We start from the raw sequence: 20,280 nt of genomic DNA, 5'->3' as shown, positions 1-20,280 counted from the left end.
TGCGGTCGTGCTCAACATGGTGAGTTTCACCAGGTACCACATGTAAGCACACTTTAGAATTTTACACCTATTGTGCCTCTGAATCAAAATTTTGAACTAAGAGAAGCAAAAGGCCCCTAATAAAGACAAAATAGTATTTTCACAACATAAAATTCATGTACTCGAGTTTTGGAACGTCTGGAAGAGGAAACTGCGGTAGTAGCAATGGCACAAAGAGAGCATTACATGCTTCTGGTCGATCTTTTATACAACAACTCAACCACCCTATCCCAACACCATTCAGGTTGAAATACAAGTCAATAACATTGTGCTGTTAAATAAGCAAAGCTATTAAATGAAGTCTAATACCATTCATCTACCAACAACTTTGACCTTTAAGTTCTCTTTCATTCTTGCTCTAAACTACATCATGCATCAGATATACAATATAAGGAAAATGACAACTAACTGATCCAAACAAAGGAAGTCAACCAGCTGTATCTTTCTCATACTTCCACCAAAAGAAAACAAAGCAAACTCAGGTAATGGGAGATAAGTAAAATCTTATAAATTTTTTTTTGGGGGGGGGGGAACAAAATGACGAAATATGACAATTCTCTTACCTCAATTGGAGGTATAACAATCCAATTATAGGCTTATGGCACCTCAGATTGTCCCAGCAGATGCGATTAGTTGTTAATCCACAATTATCAACTAACTACTTTACAAGCATCTACGGATCAACTTCTCTGCCAAATCTTTGCACCAAGAGTTCATCTAGTTGCCCCCAATTTGGTGGACTAGCGTCACTCCAATTTCCAGAAGGCAATGATCTAATGCATTGAAGAAGGCTCTCAATATCACGATGAAGTCTGTTTGAAGGGGGAAAAGAATCCAAGTCAAATAAGAATCCACTGGAAAAGTAAAGAGAGACATTTTTCAAATGAAGGGATCATAAGAAGAAATTAACCAACTCTTAAGAACTCAAAAATGCGTGCAAGCTTCAACATATAACTACCTGGTTTTAGCTTGTGGAGTGCTAATATCAATTTTGGATAATGCCTCTGAAATTTGGGCATGGAATATCACAACCACTTGCCTGCAAATAGCACACAATGCAGTGCATGATGATCAGCTGAAGATGAGTAACTTAATGATATTGAGAGCACTTGTGGTAGAGGAACACTTTGACATTAGTAAGAAGGGATAATTCTCAGGGAGAATTCTCAACTTCTTCACACTGAAAGAACAAGTTGATTAAATGAAGGTAGACTAATTAACCCTGTAAAATGAACTCAAAAAGGGATTGACTGCTTGGTATTAGAATTATGGCTAGATATGGGAGAGTTCATTTCTTACTGGATTAAATATTGTATTACTCTGCCAAATATCTGCTAATTCTCTAACCAATACTCTCTTCATTGTATACTACCAGATAAGTGGGAAATACAAGAAACACCACATGCAAAATAATGTAAAACAGATAATTCCATATTTCAAATTGTAAATTTCTTAATCCCAGAGGACTTTAAGTATAAACAGACTCCTGCTTTCTGTTTTTTTTTCCCCCAAAATACACAACTATTGACAAAGGAGTGCCAATACGTGAAAGCATTTTTCCAGATTAACCACAATAATAAAAGGTCGTTTGGGGGCCAACGGTCACAGTGAGGAGGGAGAATGGTGGGGGTGGTGGGGGTGCTCGTGTTGATGTGCGATTTTGGTATTTTGGGGGTTGTTTTTGGGTGTGCTTTTTCGGGTGTTTCTACAAAACTAAGTTGTTTTTAGAGAGCTTTAAATTGTTACCACATATGGTGTTTATAGATGAACTTTGTACTTCTAAAACAGGCCAAAAACAGGCCTGTCAAACAGACCTAAGGATCATAGATACAGACCAGAAGAACATAGTAATAGGCTTACACCAAAAATTCCTGTCTATTCGCAAAAAACACAAGTTTCGTTTTCAGATGCAGACTACTAGGAGGTAGGTTCAATTCTTTTACCAACATATATTCAATCACAACATCCCTCTCACTGATAATTAACAAGCTAATATTTGATTTTGTGGTGAGCATTTTCCAACTTTACAACTATGGCTCTTCTGATAATTGATTATTGAGGCCCTGATACCTTAACATTTCCAGGTAACTACTGCCAACAGACTTAAGCCAATGGTATTGTGATCTGTTTTTCCGTTCAGCACTGAGATGATATATTAAGCTCTTGGGAATAAAGCCTCATAAGACAAAGAAACTTTGTTCAATGACCAGATTTGTCTCAAACTCAGCCTGTTCAACCTGAATAATTAGCTCTAGGAAATCCAACACATAAAAGAGAATCATACAAGATTGGCTCTAAGGTAGGAGGTGTACACTACCACAAAGCCAGAAGAAAAATCTGGTAGGCACACATGATTAAGTATGTCCTACATGAATAAGGAGAGCTAGAGATAGAAGGGCAAGAAAAAGGTGACATGGACCCCTTATGATGTCAAAATTAGATCAAACCTGAAGATAGATTGAACTTCAAACTCATGTAGAGTACGGGATAAGACACGCTGTAGAACGTTAACTTCCTGCAAAGAAAGTAGACATCCACAAACTGTCAAAGCGAACTCGTATTTGGACACTGTGCCAAGCAAACCCTTCACTCAAAATCCAAACCAATCGTAGAGATGAATGAATACAAAAACAGAGATATTGTAACTAACCTAAACTGAACAATGAAACAGGTTCTGGAACTCTATCAAGAGCAAACATTCATTTCAATAAAGACCAGAAAGAGTTTTCACATCAAGATGTCTACATTGAGCTCAAACTGTGAAGCAGCAGAATGGCTACTTTCAGTCATGTCTCCATACTTTTTCCCCATCTCCAGTGGGGCGTGAGTGCACATGACAGACCTAACTAAAACTAACATTATGAGAAGGCAGGAGACTCAGTGCAAGCTGAGAAACTGGAATGGCTGAGGTTTTCATTTCTGTCTCAGATTGGAGTTAATGACCACAGTTTCATGTCGATTTCCCCATTGGTAAAAGGAAAACTTCTGTCAATATTCCAAAAGGCTCTTAAAATGTAAACATAAGGAACTTTTTTGTAAAAACTCGAGGCAGAAAATTGGTCAGAAACCGATGTATTAAGAAGCACAAGATGATTGCTATCCCATGGTCTAACTAATAAGAATCACAGCCCAAAATCTTACAAGAAATTTAATATGCTGATGCTAAAAAATAAGAATTAAAAGCTTATACAGTAGTTCTTAACAGCTTCAACATAGTGGTTTAACTGATTGATCCAATTCTTTTGCCACAGGTTGTCTTAGCAATGTTACATGCATATATGCATTTTCATTTCAAGCATTTCTGGGTTAAAGCAAGTCCCAATTTCTCACGAAGAAAAATTTCTCTGGTTCACCAAAGGAAACCTCTAGGATTAAACCTTCATGGTTTACCATTATTATACATCTATGGGGCCAAATAGAAGTGGAGAGTAACTATGAAATAGACATACATGTAGACAAAACAAAGAGCTGCAAGATCGTTTACAAGGGAATTTTTCTTGTGTGTATGTCCAGGGAGAAAGAGAATTTAATGTGGGATGGCCAATGCATAGCCAAGGGTTACCATCAGCCAGTCCGAAAGTACAGTTGCTCAAAAAAATTAGGAAAAGGGCATCTTAGTTGACTCTGGTGATGCCAAGTGAGCATGAAAGAGTCTATAAGATGGCATAAAGGAAGTGGAGCAGGCCAAAGAAGATCACGAATCAAATCCATGCAATAACAAGAGGTTTGGGCCTCCAAGAGCAGGTTGTATAAACATCTAATGGTAAAATATTGTACTAAAAGTTGTAGTCTTATTATCCTTTGGGTCACAAACAGACATACTGTACCAAGGCAGTATACTACAATAAGAGGAAGGCAACAAACCAGAAGTTCAACTACAGCATATCATATAACAACTCACTGCTCCTACCCACCTTAGTGATAGACCGAGCAAACTGACTTGGCAGTGTATTGGAATCTTCAGAACTGCTCCAACTCTCAACAATTTCTGGCAACCCACGAAGATGAAATAGCAATCTTTCTTTCATAATCTGAACCAGCTTTGAGTGTATCTCATCCTGGTGAATTTTATAATCCTAAAAATATGGAGAACAAGAAAGCATCCATTATTAACATGTTTGACATGAAGGCCGAATTATGCATTTAGTTTTACTGCTCTAATCCATTTTGGGACTAAAACTCATAAACAACCATAAATGCACTTTATTTAGCATCCTATGGTATGAAATCAGATGGATAAAATTCAAGCTGCATTTTCCAATACAAGTTGTTGGACTTTCAGGATTCATGTATCACTTCCTCAATTATTTTCAACAACGGAAGATACTTGCAGGTTGTTTTGCTTACTTTTCATCATGTTTTCCAAGACAGAGAAAACCTGTAATAAAGATTTGAAAGCTCAAAATGCAATGACTACACCGAAAGTTTGATAAACTATTAGGTCAAACCACATCAGAAAACCTTACAAAATCCTGATAGCTCGGTACGTTAACCATTTGCATAACTGAGCAGATTCCTAAAGACAACTAAGACAATCTGAAAATTCATATCTTGGACATTTCAAGGTATGAAGTCATGAACATGGACAAAGTAAAACATTGAATGAAGCATTGGCTATAACCAGCAGAATAAAAATACAGCTTTTAGAAGCCTTAAACTAAAAGCTATCAGCTTCTTTATGAGCCAGAAGGCCTTTTAGTATAGAGCGGTTATTGGTGTCAGACAACTAAAACCAATTTTTTTGGCTATAATTAATGTCATAAGCTAATTCCTAGTTGATTCAAAAGAATTATTATTGACTCGTAGTTTATTATCAACAAAGTTCTTTTTTCTTACATATAGATGCATGTGAAACAGAAGAAACATCATGAAATATTGCATACCTGTGTCACTCGATCAAACTCGAATGCAATTACAGTCTTCCGCGTCTCATGTACTTTAGAGAAAAGAATCCTCCTGATTTCTTTTCCATGCAGAGAGCAGTCAGAAACTTAGGCATAGTTTTACAATAGTCAACTGAAAATTAGAGCTTATAAAAATCATGATGATACAGCACAAACAAAATTATGTCTCCTTGAGAAAGAAATGTCTCATTTACATGGTATTGTTCACATAAAGGCAAGGAGATACAGAATATTTTTGTGTATAAATTTTGGTATGCATTCAAGTTTAGCCAGAGTAATCACTACATTCTAGAATGCAGGAATGCCAAAAACTTGAAGTGCAAAGCATATCAAGCAAGGCGGAGGTAATGAAGCTCGTATCCTACACTCTGCAGGACTGGGGTGATATTGGCTGCTTTTATCATGCAATTTCTTGCGAAAGCAGAGCTGGCAAGAAATGGGAGAAGTCGGATGAAATAACAAGGTCAGCTTTAAACAGTTATTCTTTGGTGCTAAGTATATCTTAGAAAATTTAATATTCCAAAAGTATGTAATGTTGCCTCCGATGATGCCATGCATAAGTCTGCCAGCCAAAAACTTTAAAGGTAAAACTATGCGTTGCATTTCAATACATTGTGCTCAAAAAAGGGTAAAATCTCCACATATTCCACTATCTCCTTAAGTTCCAGTTAAAATTACTTCTGTTGGTCAACATAATTCCATTCTCATTTATACAACAATAGATCTTCAACATTTTCCAAGCACTCTTCTTCGTCAAACTAATACACTTTGGGACATAGCACATTACACATGATAACAGTAGGCCCGCATCCAGTTTTCCTACTTTCATTGTCTTTCCTTTCTTTGAGCTAATAAAATCAATAATCAAAAACTACATGCAAAATCCTTTATGGCCAGGCACGAAGGTGGGAATAGAGTATATCCAATCCCTGGCAACCTCATAACAGAAAATTGTGCTGCAAAAAAATAATGATAGCATGCATGACTCAATAAAAGTGCCACAAACAAACATGCACAAACATACAAGGCAATATGTCACTTTCATCCCATGTTGACTACTATCTCTAAGCTCCTGTTGTCAAAGGTTTTGTCATCCATATAATGTCATGTATATTTATGTTGCCAATTCCATTAGTCAAAAGAAACAGCTAAAATTAAAAAATTAAAAAAAAGCAATATATCCCAAAATTTTTCAGAACATGCAGATAATATTATGCATATTTATCATACCAAATTTCATTAGCCAAAAAGTAGGCGAAATAAGACAAGGAAATATGTCACATGTTTTCCAGGGCACCAATTGACAACACAATACTGAAGCTCCTAGGTCGAGTTATCTTAAAAATAAACCAATTCCTTCAATCTATTAACCATTTGCCATGTGAAAATCTACCTTCAGGCATCCTACTCAGGGAAAAACTTTTTTGTGAACTGCAGGTGTGATGTAGAGAAATGACATTTTCATCAACTCAGTGTTAATATCCATAAGCACAAGCCAACTAATTTGCCATAGAACATTGAAATTGCAGGAGATTTAACAACTACTACCTACCAGGAATGACAGCATACGTGAAGCCGATGACCTGACTGGACAAAGCCAGATGCTTAGAAGTAATAGACTTCAGACCAGACACCTGCAATGCAATTAAGATTCAAATGAAAACTCATAGAGGCCAAGTGAAACACAATCACTGAGAAGACAAACATTCAGGAATAGAAACATAAATGAACATAAACTTACAAGTGAAAATGTGAACTAAGTTAATTCCAACATAGAAAAAAGACAAAAGAAATAAATAAAAATAAGTAAATAACCAAATAAAAATCAACCAATGACCAAAAGCAAGGCCAATAGCCTGAAAAGCCTGTTATACGTGGCAGCAAATGTACAAAACTCTTTCCAGCAATGTCACATGAAAAAATATACCATACAATTAACCACCATGCCTTCCCTTTTCTATTTTTGAAAAGCCTCAGAAAAGCAGAGGCTCCAATCCAAACCAATAACTGTGAGTCATCTACTATCAAACCTATTGAAGAAATCTTCCCGGTGGCAAAAACTCTAAGTAAAAAACTCCTAAGTCAGTTCAATACACAATTCCAATACAAAAATTTTTATTTAGCATCAAGTCACGTATGTGCATCAAGAGTTTCATAGGAAAACACTGTAAACCGCCAACAGATTTATACTAGCAACAAAAGGCAGATAGCATGTAGTTAAAAAAAAAAAAAGGCAAAACCAAAAACAAATATAATAGGGACATTCATCACAATCGCATCTTATGGTTATCTCATCTCCAAGATAGCTCAAATGGAAGTAGCATTAATATTTGGATGACTTTATTATACACTATCAGTGTATAATTTTTTTTACACTAGCAGGTTTAGATCATGCCACATAATATGAATTCAAATTTGAAATTCAAATCATGCACATGTCGAATACATTCAAAGCTGCTATTGTAAAAAAATCACTACACTGTCAATGCATAAAATGTTAATCCGTAAAATTTTTTAGAAGTCTTTTGATACTAAGTATGGGTGAAAACATCCACAATGGACAGCAAACCAATATCACGTATTCAGCACAAAAGCTGGCAAAAATATGTTCAACAGAAGAAAGATATCAAAATTCTTAATGACTGCATTTCCTCTCAATTTAGTTTAAACAAGGGACATGGTCCAGAGAAGTATGCAAAATCGAAAGGAGGACAGAATTCAGTGGTCAACAACAGGTACATTTCAAAGCAAATGCCGAAGTTGACTAATTTATAATTACTGCAAGGAGACTAAAGAAATATATAGCGAGAGAAACAGATAACCATCCACTGATTCTAATAAATGAAATGAACTGGCAGCAAGAAGTACAGGCATCTTCAAGATTTAAGCAAAAATATGAAGTTACTAATCGCTAGGTCAAGTAGTACCTGCATGGCTCCAGCACCAAGAACAAGCTGAGCAGTTCTAGTATTGAAAAATTTCAAGAGCTCCACGAGACGCTGACCAATTTCTGGAGATTGTGCGGGCAAATACGTAATCATCTCAATGTATTCTGACAACATCTTTACCAAAATCAAGCCACTGAAATTTCAGGAATATGGCTTAAATTTTAGTGCAAGTTCAAGGAAAACAACAGCATACAGTAAAGGCACTTATAATGAAACCACCATCATGATGAACGGTAAAATAAGTCACTAGGATAAAATATCCCATAAAAATACACAAAATTGCATTGAATTTTACAGCACCAGAGGACCAAAGCAGCTTGTAAGTAGAAAATGATAGTAAAAACACAGCAAAGGAGGACCTCCAAATGAAATAGCAACATATCAAACTAAAAGAGCAAGGGGAAAAGCATTGTCCTGTCACTCACCAATTTACCATGTGATATGCAAGGCCCTTAAATAACAGAGTTCTACAGGAAGACCTCCCACGTTCCCTGTGTCTAGCATCACTACTTTGGGCTACAGAAGTATCATTTTCGATAATATTGTTCTGCGCTGGCAGAGGCTGCACAACACTATCTCCACTTGATCCAACAGAATCAATCCGGTCAACATTTTGGGTTGAATTTGAACCATCACCGTTTGTGCCCATTTCACCATTCCTTGTCGCTATATCAACAGGAGGATCATCTGTGTCCCCACTTACTAGCGACTCTGAAGAAAACAATGAAGTGACAATGTTCTGATATTCCTCAGGCACGTCTATTTCATTCCAATTTTCTTGTTCAAGTATAGCTTTCATCTTGGTCATCTGCATATACCAATATTTCATAGATAAATCACAATAACAAGAAGCTAGGAAAGAATAATAGAACTCTTCAAACAGAACTGCTAACCTGAGATTCATGGTGGCACTCAACAAAATTTTTAGCCTGTGACTGCAATATCCCACGAATGCTGTATCCCAACCTTCCACCAATCTGTTTATGTTAGCATGATATGCTATCACAACCACAATCATGTCCACAGGTATCTATAAAGGAATTATAGTTATCATAACACAAAAAGTAAGTGGTACCTTCTCTGTTACATTCATGAATTCCAGAGTCAAGTTATAAACACTTAAAAACTCCTGTAACCTCAACTTTTCATGAGTTTTAGCACGCACTCCAAGAAGCTTTGCCCATCTATGATGAGCAGCATCACAAGCAGCAACCACAGCTTCTGTGTTCTCCCTTAAAACATCAGTTCTGAAATTAAACAAAAAGGATATCAATTATATTAATATTAGTCATCCAGTAAGCAGCATACAAACATCAGCTTATTAAGACGTAGAAGCTTAAAGATAGAATCTCTAGACTTTATTCTGTTCTTTTGTGTAGATAAATAGTAAGCCGAAGATTCTGGAAAATAGTGACGCAGCACAACAGCTTGGTAGGCTGAAAAGATTTGTAGGACAGGCTTTGGGCTTTGAAACTTGCAGTCAATAGCAAAATTAGGCAACATCACAGGTGCCAAAATTCTCTAAGATTCAGAACAGAGAACTTGAATAAAATCACAGGAACACGCAAACAAGGAGATCAGAACACTCTAGGAATCACTACAAGAAATCTTTAGAATCAAAGTATGCAGGGACGTTATAACAAACCTTCCTTAATAACTCCAATTCTCACAACTAAAATACTAATGATCAAAAGTAATATCCAAACACAAAACTTCGATCAACATAAATTTCCTGTAACCAACTGAAATTCCTAAAATACCCCTGATGGCTAAAATCAGAAAAAAGACTCCTTAGGACTCAGACCAACTTCCTAGTAGGTTCCTTAGGTGATTGCTTGCCACGCCACTTATAAACCTTAGGTTATTTCTGCCATTTATCTCAATCAGATAGATACTAATTTGTTTCACTAATGCATCCAATCACAAAAAACAGATAAAGAAATAAGAGCAAGGAAAGTCATCAAATCCATGTCCTACTCCAGAATCAAATAGCAGAAGTTCCCAGATGTTTTACACACAAGCCATTTAACAAATTAAAAGTACAATATTTTTCCACTATGAGACTAAATTCACCATTAAGAAACAAAAACAAAACGGCAGTTGTTGAATTTTTATTTCTACATCTGTTTCCATTAAATATCAAAACAAGCCCTTCAAAATTAAGGAAAGGGAAAAGCTTGGGATTGTGCAGCACTTGCTCTTTTCTATGTAATAGAGATGAAAGAAATACTATGCCTTTCAGAGTTAAAAAATCACCATGCATAACGAACCACTACATATTCCCTGCATGTCTCCTCGAGTAAGCAGATAAGTCCTACCTTCACAGAATCTTGAATGAACTTTTTGTCCAAAACTTCCAATAATAATTCTATACCTCTTAAACATGGAAATACTATTTTGTCAATAAAAAAGTCATTTTACCAAGTGTGGACAAAGAAAAAAATACAAAAGCCCTCCATATAATTCCTAGCAGAACCCATTAACAGTGGCATGCAGTTTCTCTTTTCAAACTAGACTTCTTCAAATGACTAAAATGCTTCCAAGAAAACATTAATAGTCCACAGTAACCAAATCTATAACTGATTATTCTAGTTGACAACGAAAGTCAACACTAAGCCCTTTGTATCAATTTGCAGCAAAGAAATACAAACCTTAGCGTAGATAAAAATTTCCCTCAAGATATCTTCTACCATTAACAAAGATAACCTCATTTTTTTTTCTTATATTTTCCCCTTCTTCTGAGCACGTTTGAGGAAGTCATAAATACTCAACAAGAAGGATGAGAAGGAAAAGAAATAACCGAAAATCTCCTGATGAATCTGATGGCCTTGTTGCATCATTGTCTCTAGCATCTCCGATAGATGAGTATGACAAGAGATTACTGCCATGACTATCAGTCTCTTGAGTTGTTTCTGCAGCTGCTGCACCAACTGCTATTGCAGCAGCAACAGTATTAGCAGCATAATGACCCTCACGACTGCACATTATCCACTCAATTGCTTTTTTTACTTCAGAAGCTCGCACTAAGTGTGCCTGCATTCACTAAAACAAAGAATCAAGTTACCATTAGAATAAAGAACACAGAAGCCAAATACCAAATAGATTTCACTTAATGATGGAAACATATAATCACACAATGAAATAATTCTTTAAAGACCTGCAGGAATTTCTCAGTCCCACAGGCCAATTAAGTGAGAAAAACTTCTTAAATGATATTCTACAATTTTCATAAACAAATCGGCAGTCTTGCTGGAATTCCTGCTGCAAATAAACCATGTTCATCAAGCACCTTCATATAAACCATGTTCATCATTGTAAGGAACAGCCCCCCCTCCCTCCCTTCTCTCCCCCCACACACAAAAAAAAGGGTGGGTGGCAACAAGGAGAAAGAGAAACAATTTACGATAATGGAAAACAGAGTAATAACAAACTAAAGAATCTCTTGGGTCGTGCGAAAATCAAATACTTTTGGTTCTTCCAACGGGATTGAACTGATCCTTGAAACTCTAGTGCTAGAATTGAATTCAAATGAAGAAAGTCAGAATTTGATGCAGCTATCTAAAGATTGCAGGAACAGGAACTAATTCTAAAGATTAAAATGAGTAGGTTATCAGGCAAAAGGATACAGGAGATTCTTGGAATATTACCAAGGATTTAGTAGGTATCACTTTAGAATATTACCAAGGATTTAGTAAGTATCACTCCAACAAAGGTTAAAACACCATTATAAGAAAATCTCCTGCAATTCGTAGCATCTCCTTTCACAGAGGTGTATTTTACAAATGGTCCCTGGTACGTTTTACTAGGTCACATCACCTTGTACAAGTCAAAGAAAAAGCCTCATTTCTAAAGGTTTTGACAAGAGAACACTTAGTCCTAGAAGTAACTATTTGTCCTAACAAACTTTGAACCAGCAAAATCTAAAATTAGAATTAGGATTCACCTTTAGTAGTGGCTAAAAACTTGGGGTTAAAAAGCTAAAGCCAACTTGGTCACATGCTGAGGTTTAACTCTTTTGCATCAGAATTAGTTGACACAAGTACAAAACTTTGATTCAACAGTTAACCACACAACCTTTTTGCAATATACTCTAAAGCATTAGTCATATAACCGTCCAACTATTAATGGAAGTTAGCTATATTGTTGTCAAATTAGTCATAATGCTCTACTATAAAAAAGCAAATATATTTATCATTGCAAAATAGAGTTTGATTTGCTGACAGGTATGCAAGTTTGCTTCCATGTTAGTCTAATCCTCTATGATAACTAGATAAAGATACCTGTCATTGTAAACTAGAGTTTAAAATTGTAACAAAAATTCTGATAAGTTGCTACGGAAAAGATTTATAGAACATGTAAGATACAAAAGAGATTAATTACACATTGATAATTAAGAAAAAAGAAGTAAACTTGCAAGAAAAGTTTGGGAGAACAATGTGACAGCAACCCAAATCTAAACATATATTTCGACGTTTCCTATTTCAGAGAGAAGGCAAAGAACATGGCCAGGCTCGTTAAAAATTCTTTTCAACATTGATGGCAACAAGAAACAAAAATGAGTTTTCCAAAAGAAGAGAATTGATGCAAAAGTATCTTGAGCTTTTATTAGTTTTTGTTCTGTAACTTAACTTGATTGCCCAGAATTTGTTAAATACTGCTGTAATTTTTCAAGAGTTCCCTGTGGACAAACTTGGAACATTTCTGCATCTAAAAGAGTGGCATTATCATCTATGCAGCAACTCACGGAAGCATACTAAATGGCAATAAACCAAAGACGCATAGCTCAAGACATTAACTGCATATGCCTTAAGAGTGAAGACAACTAACCACCTGGCTATATGCAATACCATTGCCAGAACAAAGAGAATACAACTTCTGCTATATGAATGGACCAACAAAAAGGCCTGCTGTATAGCTGAATCTTTTACAGCAGGATAAATGAACAGAACAGACCCTTTGGACTGCTCACTACACAAACTTCTGGCTACTATGATAACAAAGAAGAAGTAAAGCTTCCAAAGGACTTACGAAAGTTCAGAACAGCTATAGGCAGCCTTTTGGAAACTTATTATTGAGAAACCACAAGGCAACAAGTTAAATCAAAAGGAATAAGCTATGTACATGTTAAAATTAATGGGGAAAAAAGCAAACAAAAAGCAAAAAATGAGCCTTCATGAACGTACAGCTGAGTCAAAGATCAACAGCTACTCTGCATCCTACTACAAGAATTTATGGCAATACAGTTGAAGAGCTTAAGTTATGTGTCTAGAGTTACTTCATTATCAAATATTCATGAATAGCTAAAAAACTATTCAGTTTTATGCAATCTGAGCATGAGGATCACTTCAAAGTGAAATTGGTAAAATCTACCCTAACAAAATATAGAGCTGCATTAGTCTTAGTCAAGTCCTCTAATACAAGATTACATGGAAATGGAATTCACTGGTGACAGAAAATGAATAAAAGAGGAGAAATACATAACTGTTTAAATCAGCATCAAACTCATTCGTAGATCCCCATAATTCAAGAAAACATGCACAATTTACATCCAAAAGGAGGGAAATAGGTGACTCCAAATACCATATACCTTAAAGAGGAAGGAAACCATTCAACAAAACCGAAACTTAAAGGGCAATCTAAACTAATGTCGGCATCATGAAACAAGACATCAGTCATTACCACGTTTGAAGTGGTAATGACTGATTTCCATTTTGTAATGAACAGTTAACCAAGAGATAGTTAATTAATACTAAGTCTAAAAGATGAATAAAACAGAGAATGCAGCATTAAAGTAATGAGCACATATGCATTACCTGTACGACAATGAAAATAGCACTTAAAAGTTGGAGAAAGCATTCAGGTGACAGATTTTTCAGCTTATCTGCAAGCGAGGAACCTCCCCCTGACAATTTATGTTTGTCAAAAAGAGAAACAATGAAAATAAAAAAGAAATGTACTAAAAGACATGGAATAATCATATGTGCCCAGCAAAGAACTTGAGCATGATATAATTGACATCAGCATTCATGATCAATTGTTACTGAAGCTTTTCTTTCCCCAACACCCCCCTCCAAAAAAATAATAATAATAATAATAAGAGAAACAAACAAAAGAAGTAAAATAAAAAAATTCAATAGTAGCAACTAGCAACAAACAACTATTGATGTTGTCACTGGTACTACTGAAGCTGTTCTTTCCACCATAAAAAATAAAAAAGATCTAGAAACAACAAACGCTTCAGCGATATCAGCCACAAACCAATGACTGTTTAAGCTTCTACAGTACCAATGGCAACTGGCATTATGATCCTACCATTAAAAAAAATTGAGATAAAATTTTTTTAAAAAAAACCAATCATAATAACTACCAACCTAGGAATATTGAAGGTTCATTAGTCGTCAGTTGGCAACTAGTGCTGTTGAAGCTTTTCTTTACACAGTAAAGGGAAAAGAAAAAAAAACAAAAGGATGAAGCGAACAAGCATGTTATGAGACCCACCATCTGTATTCACCATTCTTCCACCTGAAATAAACTCCAAGCCCAAAGATTTCGCAACAAGAACTGGAAGCAGCTCAGAAACTGCTGCCTTGAAAGCAGCTTTCATATCAGCAGTAAGTGTATCACGATATATTCTCAACACAGCAGGGAGTCTTGCCTGAAAGCAAGCATCATATATTTAACAAATTATCCTAAGTGACACACATGACTAAACTCTAAACAAATCCATAGAAGATGGAAAAATCAGTAAAGCAGAGAAAGCAAAAGAAAGAAAGAAAGAGAAAAGAAAAGAAAAAAAAAGGCAACAAAAAAGTAACTAAACAAAAAGCAAAACTAAACACTTATCACAAAACATGTTTACAAAAACTTCGATGAAACCAACTAAAGCAATTCATGCACAAGTCAAGTAGACTTGTCAGCGTATGAGAACAGCAAAAACTCCTATACCTAAGGAGGAAAAAAGGGGTGAGGAGTCAAATCAAACGCTCAGATGTAAGCCACCTGAAGCACTGCATAATTTAAGCAATCACCTATGAAAAAAGCACGCACCGCAAAATTCCAGTAATTACCTATCCTGTAAGTAAGCACTGCATCAAATAAGTAATGACCTATATGACTCCATCTAGTTCACACAATAAGTTACTCCTCATCTTTGACTGATACAAGCTGTTAAGGCAGTCTATCTTTATATCATATAAACGTTTTATGTAAAATTTTTCTTTACCTTCATTGCAAGAGCAAACAATAATCTTAGAACAACAATGCATTTCCTTTTCATTCAACATGCTGCCAAATCAAATACTAAAGAAAAATATTTGACACAGTTTTACAGCCGAATAATTCATCTTATCAACAAGTAACAAGTCAACATGATCTTCAAGAACAAAAATGGCATACAAGATATAGAACTTACAGTTCTAAGCAATCCAATAATAACAGGAAGAAGCCGATCACGAAGATTTGACACCTCTTCTTCATTTAACTCAGTCTGCAATGTCAATTTCAACTTTTAACATAAGCAAACAACATAAGCTTGGTACCCAAACGTCATGTTTTCACTTCTCAGTACGTAGGAAATCAGCCAAAGTTAGATCCAACAGGATGTTAATAAGCAATTATCATTCAATATCAAAAAATATAAATCAGGGAGCAACACAAGCTACTATTCTTATTTCACAAATGCTCAAAGAAAATTAGCTGGAAATGATATTTAACTTGACTCTTGAGCATCATATACTTTCTTGTACTTGTGCTTCCTCGTTTTCCAAGATCGCAAGAATCAAGAATATCAGTCTGAATTATATGGGTTTACAAGCAAAATTACCTAATAAATTAGTGTCTTCAACACTTCCCTTGGCCAGGTTTATATAGAGTCATCCTTGGTTTTCTCCACCATAACTTAACTGATTATTAAAGTATTATTCGAACATCCATTGCTGTGAAAGCCGACCTGGTCTTCAAGACCAATAGTTACCTTAGTTAAGCAATTTATTATAAATCTACAATACTACTTATGACCAAATCAAACACATGCTTGAAGAGTAAAGACTCCTGTCTTTGGATTCAACATCCGAGTACAAACCGAGGAGAGATCAGAAACCACAGCAATGTTGTTTATCATTCTCAATCCGTTTATCCTCACTGTCTTGGCTATCTTACTTTGAACATTTTTATTTCTAACAAACAAATATTTTGAGTAAATTAGAGGATTCACAACATCAAGTAGAATAGCGCAGCCTAAGCATATATCTCAATTGAGTTGATTCAAACAGATAGCAGTTCTTCACATATTTTGTAAAGAACTAAAAGCCTAAACCATCAACAAAGTGCTAAAGATTGTGCTTTTAAAAGGGTGAAACCTATTGAATGCACCCATGCAGTACATACATTAATGAGAGAAAAAATAAGTTGACAGAAATGGCGCTTACCTTCTCCTCCTTTCCATTTGTAGCTATGCTGGTGCTAGCTCTTACACCCTCAATGCTGACCTCGTCATGCATAGTCACGTGCAGAAATTCTGCAGAAAGGATACTGCAAGAGTATTTATGAGACAACGTGCATCCAGACAAGCATCACTTCATAAATTCATGGTCCAATATCACACGCAACACAAATTTCAGTTTACCAAACAAATAGACAAACTAATAGTTGGATAAGATCTATAAGGTTGTGATTCCATTAAAAAAGCAATGGATAATAAACTAATAATACCCAAAATCCAAATGAGCACTAGATAACTAATGTACTGATATGCAAAAAACACACTCAGGACATTGGATGATATCTAAAAGGTTCTTCTTATACTAAAGTAACAATGCTATATCTAATAATGAACCATTTATGTTCATAATCCAAATAAGCATATAGTAAAAGAAACAGTAACATGAACGACCATAAATAAATAATGCAATTCCTCTTTACTGCCATCTTCACTTGATGCTTAACCCAAATTCCCCCACATGCAAGCACTAAAATCAAGCCTACCTCATTATTTTTATAATATGGACATCCAATACTTCTGAAGAATAGGAGCAATATCTTCAGCTGTATAAGATTAACTACTTAAAGAATTGTTTTATTAGGACCAACTCCTTTTCAATCATAGGATTTGCCTATTTCATTATCACCCAAGATTTTGAATATGCAGGCAATTTGAGCAAAGCCATACAGCTTACTTCTCACTTATTTTTGTCAGAAGAAACAAGATGAAGAAAGAAAAGATTGTTGAAGATATGTGATCTGATATTATGGAAAGATTTGATAATATAAATATTAGGAAAGATTTGATTATAGTATCATATATTAATTAGGTATCATATGATTATAGTATCATATATTAATTAGGTAATAGTATGATTATAGTATCATATGATTATAGTATCTACTTGTGTATATATATATTTGTATATTGTGTAGTCCAAAGTGAAAATAGAAGAAAAGTATTTTTTCTCTCCATTTTTCTTAGTTTACATGGTATCAGAGCCCGTCTAGGGTTCTGGGAAAAATACCACCTTTGCTTCTTGTCAATTCCAGCCTTAATTGCTGGTTCCTTTCTTATTCTCTCCAGCCTTCATTGCTGTTCCTGTTACTATACATTTTTTTTTTCCCCCCCTCCTATTCAATCATGGCGGATGCTACATCCTCAACGCGGCAATTGTCTTCAACTATGGAAGAAGAACAAAGTACACGGAACACAACAGAGCTTCAAAACATCCAGGCAGCATATAGACTAAATGGAAAAAATTATTTGAAGTGGTCTCAATTGGTTCGAACATTCCTGAAAGGAAAAGGAAAGTTGAGTCATCTATTGGAAATAGCACCGGATAGTGAAACGGCGGGGTTTGAAGCATGGGAACAAGAGGATTCAATGATCATGTCTTGGTTATGGAATTCCATGATTCCTGAAATCAGCGATACATGTATGTTTCTTCCTACAGCAAAGGCAATTTGGGATGCCCTTCATCAGACATATTCCAAGGTTAATGATGCAGCTCTTATCTATGACATCAAGACAAAGACAACTGGAGCAAAACAAGGGACAAAAACAGTGACGGAGTATGCCAATTTTCTGCAAAACCAGTGGCAGGAACTGGATTATTACAGGGCACTTGATTTGAACTGTAGCAAATGTGCAGTGTTTATCAAGAAGTTCATAGAAAGGGATCGAGTTTATGATTTTTTGGCTGGCCTAAACTCTGAATTCGATCTTGTACGAATTCAAATTCTGGGCAGGCCAGAGTTTCCTTCTTTAACAGAAGCAATATCCCAAGTACGTGGAGAAGAAAGTCGCAGGGGTATTATGTTAGAGCTACCTTCAATAGAAAATTCAGCCCTTTTAAGTTCCAAATCTCAGCGGTTGGTACTGAACAAGGTTGCTGCGGACAAGACCAATCAAACAAGTGGGCAAAAGAATCGCGAGGAGTTGTGGTGCACATACTGCAAGAAACCACGACACACCATAGATCAATGCTGGAAACTACATGGGAAACCACCCACTCGTGAATGGGGACAAAAAGGTGGCCAGCAAAGGCAGGCTCATATGTCGGTTCAAGATCCAACTCAAGTGATTGGAGGGTTTAGTATGGAGGAAATTGAGAAGCTTAAAAGTATGTTAGAGACAGTTGACAAACCAGCAACTAACAATTCTCAATCAAGGAATCCGGGTATGTGTTCATTGACACTTTCAGGTAAGGCTCTAGTCTCTTTTGCATTTAGTGTTTTAGGCAATGAGCTTAGGAATGTCTGGATTCTTGACTCTGGTGCTACGGACCATATGACTCATATTTCAAATAAATTCAAAACCTATAATCCCTGTCCTAGCAATAGAAAGATTGTTGTTGCAGATGGTACTACAACCACTGTGGCAGGTATCGGAGATGTCCAAGTTACTCCAAATTTGATTCTTAAAAATGTTCTTCATGTTCCTCGATTATCTACAAATTTGGTTTCTGTAAAAAAACTTGCCAAGGATCTAGCTGGCTCTGTTATATTTGATGAATCCTATTGTGACTTTCAGGACCGGGGCTCGGGGAAGAGGATTGGACTAGCTAAGGAGCATGATGGACTCTATTACTTGGATACATCAAGTCAACCAGAATTTAGTAAATCTGCCCTGTCCACATTGTCTTCACCCTCCAATAAAGATGTCATCTGGTTACATCATAGACGTCTAGGTCATGTGTCTTTTTCTGCATTAAAAATAATGTTTCCTTCCTTGTTCAAGGGATTTGATGTTCAGTCTTTTCATTGTGATATTTGCGAGTATGCTAAACACACTCGTGTCCCATTTCCTATCAGTAATAAACGATCGTCTTCTCCTTTCTTTTTAATCCATAGTGATATTTGGGGGCCATCAACTATTCCAAACATCTCAGGGTCTAAGTGGTTTGTCACATTTATCGATGACTGCACAAGAGTCTCTTGGATCTATTTACTCAAAAATAAGTCTGATTTGAGTTATATTTTCCCTGTTTTTCATGCAATGATTCAAAATCAATTTGGCACCAAGATAAAACACTTTCGTTCAGATAATGCTCGTGATTATTTCAATCAAACCTTGAGTCAGTTTTTCCAAAAAGAAGGAATCATACATGAATCATCCTGTATTGCCACTCCACAACAAAATGGAGTGGCAGAACGGAAAAACCGACATCTTCTTGAGTGCACTAGAGCCTTACTGTTTGAACAAAGTGTGCCAAAAGCATATTGGGGAGAAGCTGTACTCACATCAGCTTATGTCATAAATAGAATTCCTTCCAAGGTCTTGGGGTTTCAAAGTCCACTAGAGAACCTATCCAAATTTTACCCCGATATTCGATCTTCCTTTAATCTCACTCGAGTTTTTGGATGTACTTCCTTTGTTCATGTCCATAGTCATAACCGTGGGAAGTTAGATCCTCGTGCTCTTAAGTGTGTCTTCGTGGGGTACTCATCTACTCAAAAGGGTTACAAATGTTATCATCCACCTACTAGAAAACTCTATGTCTCGGCAGATGTTACATTTGTTGAAAATAAGCCCTATTTCATCACTCCTTATCTTCAGGGGGAGTTAGATACACTTGAAGATAAGGAGTTAAAATTTCCCTCCTTAGAGTTGACCACATCTGAGTCATCCAAATCTGAATTCCAAGAGTCAATTCTTCAATCTGATGTGGTAGAAGAAAAAAAGGAAGACCGTAAAATCTATGACTGGTTCCGGTTTGACCAAGTGTATACAAGGAAAGGAGATCCCATCGTGGTTACAAGGCAAGAACAATCCTCTAAACCAAGCTCCGGGAATGAGGTAACAATGAGTGAATCAAATCTGAATTCTACACCACCGACCGACCATTCTTCCAGCTCTAAATCACCTTGTCCTGCGCCTCTTAGCCCTGACCAGGACCTACATCTAC

General features: G+C 36.0%; 2 protein-coding genes across 3 annotated transcripts in view; one reads left to right on the top strand and one right to left on the bottom strand.

Moving 5' to 3' along the window:
- The window catches only part of LOC113782987 (vacuolar protein sorting-associated protein 54, chloroplastic-like), a 28,124-nt gene that overhangs the window by 940 nt on the left and 6,904 nt on the right, over positions 1-20,280 (bottom strand). The window contains exons 4-18 of the mRNA XM_027328978.1: positions 16,318-16,420; positions 15,303-15,377; positions 14,390-14,546; positions 13,705-13,793; positions 10,692-10,924; positions 8,967-9,138; positions 8,785-8,868; positions 8,317-8,699; positions 7,871-8,024; positions 6,496-6,577; positions 4,923-5,002; positions 3,954-4,115; positions 2,487-2,554; positions 998-1,078; positions 603-851 (exon numbers count right to left, since the gene is read on the bottom strand). Of these exons, the coding sequence (XP_027184779.1) occupies positions 713-851; positions 998-1,078; positions 2,487-2,554; positions 3,954-4,115; positions 4,923-5,002; positions 6,496-6,577; positions 7,871-8,024; positions 8,317-8,699; positions 8,785-8,868; positions 8,967-9,138; positions 10,692-10,924; positions 13,705-13,793; positions 14,390-14,546; positions 15,303-15,377; positions 16,318-16,420 (2,062 nt within the window). The 3' untranslated portion in view covers positions 603-712. The remainder of the gene's footprint in view (positions 1-602; positions 852-997; positions 1,079-2,486; positions 2,555-3,953; positions 4,116-4,922; positions 5,003-6,495; positions 6,578-7,870; positions 8,025-8,316; positions 8,700-8,784; positions 8,869-8,966; positions 9,139-10,691; positions 10,925-13,704; positions 13,794-14,389; positions 14,547-15,302; positions 15,378-16,317; positions 16,421-20,280) is intronic.
- On the top strand, positions 17,350-18,986 carry LOC113782988. 2 transcript variants are annotated; one of them, XM_027328980.1, is made up of 2 exons: positions 17,350-18,552; positions 18,906-18,986. In XM_027328980.1, exons 1-2 carry the CDS (start codon positions 17,514-17,516, stop codon positions 18,938-18,940), a joined length of 1,074 nt encoding a protein of 357 aa, XP_027184781.1. In that variant the 5' UTR covers positions 17,350-17,513; the 3' UTR covers positions 18,941-18,986. The 2 variants fall into 2 exon arrangements, with proteins under 2 accessions (XP_027184781.1, XP_027184780.1); XM_027328979.1 differs by having other exon boundaries at positions 17,350-18,576; positions 18,906-18,981.

Source organism: Coffea eugenioides, chromosome 9 (assembly GCF_003713205.1).
Source record: "Coffea eugenioides isolate CCC68of chromosome 9, Ceug_1.0, whole genome shotgun sequence".
Taxonomy (NCBI): Eukaryota; Viridiplantae; Streptophyta; class Magnoliopsida; order Gentianales; family Rubiaceae; genus Coffea; species Coffea eugenioides.
Note: the sequence above shows the minus strand (reverse complement) of the source record. Positions and strands in the feature narration are given on the sequence as shown.

Bases quoted from the DNA above. Each gene is read 5' to 3' on its own strand.
- LOC113782988 (XM_027328979.1), top strand. From the start codon at position 17,514: ATGGCGGATGCTACATCCTCAACGCGGCAATTGTCTTCAACTATGGAA. The intron at 18,577-18,905 runs GTAAGGCTCTAG...TGTGACTTTCAG, and splicing joins GTGTTCATTGACACTTTCAG to GACCGGGGCTCGGGGAAGAG.